The sequence below is a fragment of the Pinus tabuliformis genome, chromosome 8 (genome assembly GCF_031772625.1).
Source record: "Pinus tabuliformis cultivar Carrire ecotype Pingquan chromosome 8, CPIR1, whole genome shotgun sequence".
NCBI lineage: Eukaryota > Viridiplantae > Streptophyta > Pinopsida > Pinales > Pinaceae > Pinus > Pinus tabuliformis.
In genome coordinates, this window is record NC_142294.1 from 8,209,055 (window position 1) to 8,220,079 (window position 11,025).

The 11,025-nt window shown below is 39.2% G+C and overlaps 1 protein-coding gene across 9 annotated transcripts in view; it reads left to right on the forward strand.

Annotated features, from left to right (window-relative positions):
* LOC149233906 (uncharacterized) overlaps window positions 1–11,025 on the forward strand; it is a 426,611-nt gene that overhangs the window by 197,546 nt on the left and 218,040 nt on the right. For 8 of the 9 annotated variants that reach the window (XM_089371667.1, XM_089371666.1, XM_089371669.1 and 5 more), the window contains 3 exons: window positions 9,898–9,993; window positions 10,293–10,363; window positions 10,629–10,699. In XM_089371667.1, coding sequence (XP_089227793.1) covers window positions 9,898–9,993; window positions 10,293–10,363; window positions 10,629–10,699 — 238 coding nt within the window. Of the gene's footprint in view, window positions 1–9,875; window positions 9,994–10,292; window positions 10,364–10,628; window positions 10,700–11,025 lie in introns of all 9 variants that reach the window. The other variant, XM_089371674.1, reaches the window with a different exon arrangement.

Here is an 11,025-nt window from a genome sequence, read left to right on the forward strand (position 1 = left end):
CTCCATATGAAATCCAATGAGGCTAGAACCACTCTCAAACATCCTGAGTCATTTCATGGTAATGTTAAAAATTTAAGTAAAAGGATGAAAATGAAGATTAAGGAGAATGTCACTTTTACTTTAAGAATTTAACATTACCATGAATAGCATATCAATACTAGGGCCTAGAACGCTCAAACCCACCTTGGCAGCAACCACATAGCTCTCCCCTTCCTTCTCCAGTAATCAGAAATGAAAATGATATGAAAAAAACCAAAAATCAGATTTTTATAGGCCGTGCAGAAATTTTTTACAGTCACCGGGCGATATTTTCGATTGTCACGCGATATTTTCCGAAATATCGGCGATATTTCAGAAATCGCGCGATATTTTCAAAGGCCGAAAATATCGCGATATTTTGTCGGCGATATATCGGCTCGTCGAAAATATCGCGATATTTCCGAATATCGCCAATATCTCGGCGATATTATCAACACTGCTCAATACCATGGTCCAAAACCATAAAGAATCAATACCATGGACCCAATACCTGGGTTCAACACTTCGAACGAGATACCATGGTCCAAAACCATAGGTCCAAATACCAAGGACTAAATACCATGGACCAAAAAATAAGTTTTCCCACATGTACATGCTTTTCCTTGCATGAAAGTGCGTGCATATGTATACGTGCCTTTTGATCTGCGATCCCGCGTGTATACGTGACTTGGTTAAGAGGAACTTGTGTATATCTCTTTTTCCTTCATTCTGAGAGCCTGAACTGTGATCTGTCATCTGAGTGAGTTGCCATCAAGGACAACACCTGTGTCATAGCGCCAAACCTGTGTCATAATGCCAACAATATCCCCCTTTGGACTTGATGGCACCCCAAGTCACTCAAAGTCATTCTCCCCCTTTGTCATCAAGGGCAAAGGGTGATACTCCCAGCTTTTGTTTGAGGTATTCAAATGTCTCCCTAGGCAGTGGTTTGGTGAATATATCAACAACCTGTTCTTTGGAGGGAACATACTTCAATTTGACCTTTTGTTCAAGCACTTGTTCCTGGAGAAAATGATATTTGATAGGTATATGCTTGGTCTTCGAATGCATGATTGGATTCTTTGAAACACTGATTGCATTTGTATTATCACAAAAAATGGTGATAGGTGGAGTACAAGTGATTTGAATATCTTGCAATGTTTGCATCATCCAAAGGAGTTGTGTGCAGCAAGATGCAGCAGGCACATATTCTGCTTCAGCTGTAGATAATGCAATTGAGCTTTGTTTCTTGCTGAACCAAGATACTAATCTAGAACCCATAAAGAATTCACCACAACTAGTGCTTTTTCTGTCATCCACGCTTCCTGCCCAATCTGCATCTGTATATACATGAAGTGTGAGATCTGAGATCTGTATCTCTAGGATACCATAAGCCATAATTTTGCATTCCTTGAAGATATTTGAAGATCCTCTTAACTGCCTGAAGGTGTGCTTCCTTTGGATTTGCCTGTAATCTTCCAACTATTCCCACTGCATGCATGATGTCTGGTCGGGTACATATCAGATAGAGCAGACTACCAATCATCGATCTATAGGTTGGTTGATGTACTGCTGCTGATTCATCATTTGCGCTGAGGCTGCATCCTGTTACCATACGGGTACTTACTGGTTTCGAATCCTCCATCCCATATTTCTTCAAGATCTACTTGAGGTACTTGGTTTGTGATAGAATGATACTGTCTTTGTTTTGTTGGACTTGTAAACCAAGAAAATATGTGAGCTCACCAAGTAAGGACATTTCAAATTCTTTCTGCATCACCAAAGCAAAGTTTTGACTCATGGTTTCTTCATTGCTACCAAAGATGATATCATCAACATACGCAACAAGTATTAGCAATTTGTCATTGTCAATTTTGATATATGGATTGCTATCTGTTGATCCTTTTGAAAAACCTTGTTGATGGAGATATTTTTCCAACCGAAAATACCAAGCCCTTGGAGCCTGTTTAAGGCCATAGAGAGCCTTTTTGAGTCTGCATACAAGTTTTGGATCATTTCCAAGGATGAATCCATCTGGTTGCTCAATATACACTTCTTCTTCTAAGTCTCCATTTAGAAAAGCAGATTTCACATCCATTTGATATATTTTGAACTCTTGAAAGCTAGAAAGAGCAAGGAACTTTCTTATGGCATCAAGTCTAGCAACTGGTGCAAAAGTTTCTTCAAAGTCTATACCTTCTTGTTGAGTATACCCTTTACAAACAAGTCTGGCCTTGTTTCTAATAACCTCTCCATTCTCATTCAACTTGTTTTTGAATATCCATTTTGTCCCTATGACATTCTTATCATTTGGTCTAGGAACCAACTCCCAAGTGTTATTCTTTTCAATCTGCTCAAGTTTTTCTTTCATGGCCTTGACCCAACATTCATTTTCGCATGCTTCATTTACATTTCTTGGTTCAGTGGAGGAGAGCAATGCTAGATAGCTTGAAGTTTTTGAAATAGTTCTTCTTGTTTGTACACCTGCCTCTTTCTACCCCAAAATTTGAGTCTCTGGATAATTCTTCTTGACATACCTGGATGGAGTCTTTTCTTCTACCCTTATCTATTCTTCTGGTGCCTCATAGGTTTCTTCTTCATTAGTAGTCTGATTTGATGTTGGAGGATAGTCCTCATCATTTTCGAAATCTTCGGATTTTACCTGCCTTGGATTGTTTCCTGCTTCATCAACCACTACATCAATACTTTCAACAATTTTTCCAAGTCTTTTACAGGAAGAGTAACCAAGGAGAATGCTTTCATCTGCTCTAGGTTAAAACTTGCCAAGGTCTTCATCAGTCCTTTTGATGTAACATTTGCTTCCAAAAATTTTGAAGTATTTTACCTTAGGAGTCTTACCATACCAAAGTTCATGAGGAGTTTGAGTGATGTTCACCCGGATGTTTGTTTTGTTGAGAATAGTAACGGCAGCAAATGCAACTTCACCCCAGAAAGTTGCGGGAGTTCTAGATTCATCAAGCATAGCACGAGCCATTTGTTGAACCGTTCTGTTCATCCTTTTCACTACTCCATTTTGCTGAGGAGTCCTTGCAGTAGAGAATTCCCTTTTTATTCCATGTTCTTCACAAAAATTGAAAAATTCATCCGAGGTAAATTCCCTTCCTCGATCAGACCTGAGGCATTTGATTCTGCGATCTTATTCGTTTTCAACCAAGGCTTTGAATGCTTTGAACTTTTCGAAAGCTTCGTCTTTATGCTTTAGAAGTCCTATCCAACACATCCTGGAAAAGTCATTAATGAACAATATGAAGTATTCTTCTCCTCGAGGTGACTTTTTCCTGGTTGGACCACATAAATCAGTATGGACAAGTTCAAGTGGCTTACTAGTTGATCCTTCCTTCTCAGGGAAATTAGTTCTAGTTTGCTTACCAAACTGACATGATTTGCATATTGTATTGTCTGGAATTCTGATGTCAGGGAGATCACGAACCGCCTGATATTTGCATGCTTTCCTTATCTGAGAGAATCTTAGATGCCCCAATCTTCTGTGCCATAGCCAATGTTCATCATTCTTGCTTAGATAGCATTGTTGTTGTCCTCCCTTGAGTATGTATAAATTATTTGGAGTTCTTATGCCTTTGATCACTGTTTCTCCTGTATCAAGCTCACGAACAATACATCCATTTGATCGAAATATTACCTCATTTCCTTGATCACACATTTGACTGACACTTAATAGATTATGTTTTAAGCCATTAACATACATAACATTTCCAACTTTGACCTTTTCTTTCAAAAGAAAAGAACCTTTACCTTTTATGAGTGCAGGGGTGTCATTTCCAAATGAGACCTTCCTTTCTTTTTCTAAGGCACTATATGACTGAAGTTTTTATTTATCGCCTGTCATATGTTTCGAGCATCCACTGTCGATGTACCACTGATTTTCTTGTCTTTCCGCATATAAGGCTATACCACATCTTTCTGGTTGCGGTTTTTTCTTTCTCCATGTTTTGGGACTCAATGAAGCTTGCTCCTTCTGAGTTGTTTGCTGAAACCTACTCCTGCATTCAGAATCTTCATGACCAAAGTTGTTACAAATAGAACATTCTATTTCATTTTCAAGAGCAGAAAAGTTATTGTAGGTTCTTTTCATGATTCTAGTCACACTCTGATTTCGTGCTTCTCTAGTCATGATGGTCTTGTAGGCAACACATTGAGCTACTTTGTGTCCAAAGTTATGACAAGAGAAACATTGGCCATTGAAGAAATTCCTGCGATTATCAAACCTACCGTCCAGGTGATTGTAGTTTCCATAGACATTCATTCTTGAGGCAAATTGAGAATGATTTACCTGCAGTTGGTTGTAACTTTTGTTCATCTTTGAAGTAGATTGCCCTCAATTTACTTGGGATCTCTGTTCATCCTTGAAGTAGATTGACCTTGATTTACTTGGTGATCTGCTTTATGCCTTTGCTGTTGATTGTCAACCTGTTCACTTCTCCTTGCTGCATCAAGATAACTTTTGGAGGTGGATGGCTTCTGTGCTTGAGATGCTTCTTCAGAATATCCAAGACCTGTCTTGATTAGAGGAGAACGCTGCACTTTGATAATCTCATCTAAAGTTTCAAATCCTTTAGCAAATCTAAGATTAAGAGCTTTTGTTTTCTCAATATCTTTTCTAAGTCCCACAATTTCACATTCTAACTTTTCATTGTGTTTTTCCCTTTCAGCAAGTTGGAATGTCAGAGTATCTATGATCATACTCTTTTCTTCTAAACAGATTTTAAGTTTAGAAATTTCTTCATAGAGATCATCTTCATCTATAGCATCCAAGAAATCATCATCTTCAAAAGCCATCAAAAGTCTATAATCATTACATTGCTCATCTTCATCACTAATTGAAAATCCATCACTGTATTTATGAGTATAATAGCTCTTTTTACTTACATTATGTTTTCTGTTCCATCTATCTGGTTGCTTACCTTTGTCAAGCTTATCTTTATGAGGACACTTGGCTGCATAGTGACCGACTCTTCCACAAGCAAAGCATTTGAAAGGTAGCTTACCTCTGAATCTTCCAGAACCTCGTTGAAGGTTCTTGACAAAGTTTGATTCTTCCTCTCCTTCTGACATATGTCCTGACTCATTGTAATCTCCTTTTCCTGAAGCTTTGAATGCGGCTTCTCTCCTGTCTGATGATCCCCCTTTTCTCATTTCGAACGCAGTTAGGATTCTGTGCAGCTGTGACATGGTAATGCCCTATAGATCTTGTTTTTCTTATATGGTAGAAACTTTTGATTCAAACTTAGAAGACAAAGATCTTAGCACCTTTTCAACCAAAGTAACTTCTTTTATTTCTTCACCCAAGTTTTTCATATGATTAACAATCTCATATATACGTAAGAAGTAATTAGCCACACTTTCATCATTGTGCATTCTGAGATTTTCATATTGAGTTCTGAGAGTTTGTAGTTTTGCACGTTTTACCTGATCATCTCCATAGCTCAGAACGATCTTGTCCCATATTTCTTTTGCGGTTTTGAGCTGCATAACCTTGATGAATTCTGATTGAGATAAACTCCCTAATAGAGTATTGACAACCTTTGCATTTGTTTCATACTACTTACCAGCCGTATCTGTAGGAGTTGCTGATGGAAATGTGTACCCTGCTTCCATGATATCCCAAACTTCTGTACCAAGAGATTGAAGATAGGCTGTGATTCTTACCTTCCAATAGACGAAGTTGCTCCCATAAAAATTTGGTGGCCTGATAGATGCCTCTTTTTCGTAGTTGCTCATGATAATAGATCTTCCTTCAAGCGATCAAGCTTCTTCTGAAGGACCTGGCTCTGATACCAATTGTTGGAAATAATACTGAGAGGGGGGTGAATTAGTATTATCAAATCAATTATTTTTCATTTCACAATCAGATTTGTATACGCTACTTCAGTTATGGGAAACTGCGTATATATGCTACTGTGTCTAAAGAAACAAACGTATATCAGTAAACTTATGATTCATTAAATGTTGATCTTTAATCAGTGCATCAGAACTTCATTAACCATAAGAACCGTAAATAGGGGAAGTAAAACAGAACAGATCATCACACACATGGACACAAGATATAAGGTGGAAACCCAATGTGGGTGAAAACCACTTGCTGCAATTCGTCTCTATCTTCTTTTAATAAGAAACTTCTTTTTACAATATTTCTATACTGGTGCAGTTTTATACCAGTACGCAGGATTCTACTTGTAGAAGGCTACAACCTTCTCTGGTTCTCCAGCTTCTCCTGGAAGGGAGCTACAACCCCCTTAGCTCTTGTACTAGCTGATATACTAGTACGTAGGTGCTGACCTACAGAAGGCTATAGCCTTCTCTTTTCTTCCAGGGACCACTTTTCATAAATTTTCAGACTGGATCCATCAATAACAATAATCAAACATCAAATACATTTGCATCAACCAATCTCCTTTGCTTCAATCAAAACTGAATCAAACAATTACTTCTTTGAATGTTGTAACCAGAATACATTAACAGTAACTAGAAACCAATCCTGAAACCAGAACACTGCAGCAATAAACAAAAGTAGCTAAAACATATTTTGTGAGACGTATGCTACTTCAATATGTGAAACCTGCGTGCATACGCTTTTGTATTAAGGCAAACCAGAGTATACGCTATTTTGAATTACTGAAACTGTGTGTATACGCGCCTCTGCTGTGTCGAACCTGCGTACAAATCTATAAAAGATAATTTACCCTTTTCACTTATTCAAACATGACTTATACCCAGATTATCAGATTTATAGATCAAGTCATGCGCCAAATATAACAGAATAAATCACACAAAAATACTACTATTCAAGCCTTAAGATCTTGACCCAAAAATAGAACTTATCCTTCTTCTAGCGCTCAGGTTCCTCCTTAGTTCAGATCCAGCTATGCACCATAACCCAATTCTAGATCTTGCTCTTCATAATATATTCAGTGCTTGAGTGAATGCCTTTGTCTAATGATCTCCTTCCCCTTTTATAGTCTTAGGCCTTACTCAATACCATAGTCCAAAGCCATAAAGAATCAATACCATGGACCCAATACCTAGGTTCAACACTTCGAACGAGATACCATGGTCCAAAACCATAGGTCCAAATACCAAGGACTAAATACCATGGACCAAAAAATAAGTTTTCCCACATGTACGTGCTTTTCCTTGCATAAAAGTGTGTGTATACGTATACGCGCCTTTTGATTTGCGATCCCGCATGTATATGCGACTTGGTTAAGAGGAACCTGCGTATATCTCTTTTTCCTTCATTCTGAGAGCTTGAACTGTGATCTGTCATCTGAGTGAGTTGCCATCAAGGACAACACCTGTGTCATAGTGCCAAACCTGTGTCATAATGCCAACACTTGACCTCGTCAAGGATGATGCTCTTGGCCCTCGCCATTGCCTCCTCGTACTTGTCATTCTCAACCGGGTCAACTGGGATCGCTATTGTCTTCAAGGCGAAGTGCTTGAGACGATTCCTGTCTAGAACGGACAAGATTCTGGCCTTCTAGACTATGAAGTTTGAGGCTCCATCCAGTCTGTCCTGGTCTCTTACTCCATTCACTGCCATTTCGCTGCTCCTCTACTTCCCTTCTGGAAGTTCTCGGTGTGACTCCCTCTGAGCCTCGATTTCCCTCCTGGAAACCCCTCTGCCAATGTCGAGATGCCCCCACTTTGATCGTTAGTGTAGCTGCACCACTGATCCAAATTTCTTGGCTAGAAATCCTTGGCAACAACTCCCTCCTCCTTGGTCTTGCCCTATTAGGTACTGTTTTGACCACAATACCCCACCAGCTTCACTCCGCAACTTACCCACAGCCTCCTATGCCTCAACAAACTGAAGGTTAGAGCTTCTAGGCTCTACGCAATCCCGACACCAGCAAAATCCGCACCTCCTGGCCACGGGCGTCAATCCTTCCTGACTGAGAAAGATGACTGGGCACTGCGTAGGTCAAGTCTGCTCCCTTCTACCACTGCGCTGATCCTCCTCCCGGCTCAAACTTGATGACACAGGCACTGCGTCACCCCTTCCTTGCTGCTTCTCCGCTAGGAACAACTTCTGTCACTTGGGACAGTTGTTTCTGCTGCTACTGCTCTGCTTGGCTGATGCCCTCAGTTCTCCTATGATCTGCAACAACGCTCTGATACCATGTTGGAATTTCTATGTCTAACTGTTAAAAATCCTTCATGTACCTTCTGATTATTTTTGCCTACTTGTTCTGTTTAATTAAGAAGCTATTTACCATGTAAATACTGAAAATAAATACAAGTACATGCTCAACACATTACAAATCATCAACAGAAGGAAAAACAAGCACACAATTGACATCGTTGTTTTTGGACCAATGTCCTTGGAAAAACCCAATGCGGGAAAACTGGTGCAACTATCTAAGGGTTTTATTATTAAGCAGTTTCATAATACAATCTGGGTGCCAAACCGACTCACCCAACAGAGAATGATCTCGGTAGTAGTACCTCTTAGTCGAAGATAGATATTCCGGCTAAAACCCCGGATGAACAATCCCACAGCTCTCAGCTCCAATTTGCCCCACGAAATCTCCAGCGTCTGCCTCTAGGGATTGCGTCAGCCTATCTGGCCCAACGTCAGCCTCTAGAGGTACTGCGTAAGCCTCTAGAGCCTCTGCGTCACCCACGGTGGCTCTCTCTGGCACTACGCAACTCGTGGCTACCTCTGTGTGGGCCCTGATTGGCTCTGCGTGGCCTTTAGCTGGCTCTGCGTCCCTCTTTCTCCGCTTCTGCGCTGGTGCTCCCGTGACCCTCTCTGCCTCTCTGCTTCTGTATTCACTGCCCCTCACCTGCAACTCTGATCACTCCTTCGATTTCCTCAGCAAGCCCTGCCCCAGAAAAACGGATTCTTGATTAACTTGGCGTGTTCTCCAGGTGACCCTCAAGCCTCCTCTTATACTTTTCTCGTTGACAATTCAACGGTCGAGATTAAGTCCCTAATCAATGGCTAAGATTAACTCTGGCTTGATCCATGACTTTTGGACCCTTCTAACACAGTTTTATATTAATTCACATTAATATTTTATTTTCCCTAAATTTAGACTTAGGGACTCCATTAAAAATATTAATTATTTTATTATCTCCCAAACTGTTTAGAATCCACCCAAACCATTTCTGGGTATTGGAGATCTCGTGTGCTTTAGCCTCTCCACCAATTTTCGTGGCTAGAACACATTTGATGTGATTGTGTATTTTGACGAGTCTTATACGAGTCTTATAAGTGGCATTCTCGAGTATTATACGAGTCGACGAATCAATAGCATGATGAGTCTTATACGAGTACTCATCATGCAACATTGATAGAAACAACAATGACTATAATGTTGGCTATAGGCTGTGCATAGGGGCACAATAGAGTACAACACTTGTAAGAACCATATGGCATAGTATAAAATTAACAACTATCTCCTTTTTTGTAAGGAAGACATTGTCAAGCCACTTTCAATGTTAAATAACACTGCCTCAGCTGTGGGAAGTTGCAGAGTTCAAGTTTGATTTGGCAATTTGTTCTTTCAATTAGATTCCTAATATGATGTTTATTTTTATATGCCACGTTTGATTTCAGAATCCTAAACTTGTATCTCATAGGATCACTATCTAAACATTTGTTTAGCTGAGTGATATCCTGTTCAAAATGGTTTTATTCATTTGTGTTTAACAATTGTACAATGTTAAATTTCCTGGCTTCAATGTGGTATAGTCTGTCCCTTTTTAGCAATATCTTGGGTCCATGCATTTTAAGTAAAAGATAAGATGTTAGGTGACAGTATTACAGTGCAATATTTTTGACATTTGTTCGTGCTGATTTGCGGCAATAGGCAATGTTATATCCATTTGCAGGCAGAACTCAACTGCTCCGATGATAGTGATGATGATGGATGCCATCAAGTGGGAGGTCAAGGCACCTTCTCAGTGAATGATCGTATTATTATTAAGGTGATTCTGAAGATTGGTAGCTCAGTCATTTCGGAGCCTGATGCTGAATATGATTTCAAGTTTGCTCACATTTTTACTTTTGGATTATATACATCTTATTGTTTGCGTACAAGATAGTTAAATATGAAGTAGTGGATGCAGGACAGGGATATTCTACGTCAACTGAAAAAGAGTAAATTATTTAAAGTGCTTTGGGAGTGTATTGACAACTAGTTTGATTTATGTATATTCGTGCAAATAAAGACACAAGGGATGTTTTGGGAGTGTATTGACAACTAGTTTGATTTATGCATATTCAGGGAAATAAAGAGACACCGGAGCATCTTTTTTGCCAAGAAGCAGTCATTACTGCAAAATGTTTGGATGGATGGTAAGCTTACTCTTTCAGAAAGTCCATAGAATACATTTTTAGGATGTTCTGTTGCAGTTAAAATGTCAACTTGTCTTTTTAAGATGTTCTGTTGCATTTAAAATGACAATTGTTTTGAAGGTTAGAAGGCTATGATATTGCATATACTGAAGAGTACAGTACTTGTTCGTTTCAATGGGTTGTAGATAGTGTTCCACAATGATAAGAACTTTCATAACATTGATCAATTTGTGAACCTGTGTCACTGTTACATGTTTCTTTTCAGGTATACAGTAATGACATTGGACAGTGAAGAGAGTGTTCGGTTACATCCCCATTCGCTACAGAAAGTGGGAGGTCAGCCATTGGAAATCTGTTTTGATGAGCAAGATAGCATTTGAAATTTTTTTTCCATGGTTTTTATTCATATAATTAAACAGCTATGTTAGGTTCATTTGGGGGAAGCTGTTAACAACTCTAAAGTATGTCGACAGGAAGAGGAAGAGGAAGAGGAACACAGCTACATTATTGTTATTATTATTTTTAACAGTAACAGTATATATTTGTATTAGCAAAAATGTGCCAAGGCACAGGAGAAGAACAACCATTTTTTCCTGATGTAGGGAGGAGCAAAAATTTTGAAGCCTATTATGGAATGACCCTTCAAACTTCTGTTATGTCCC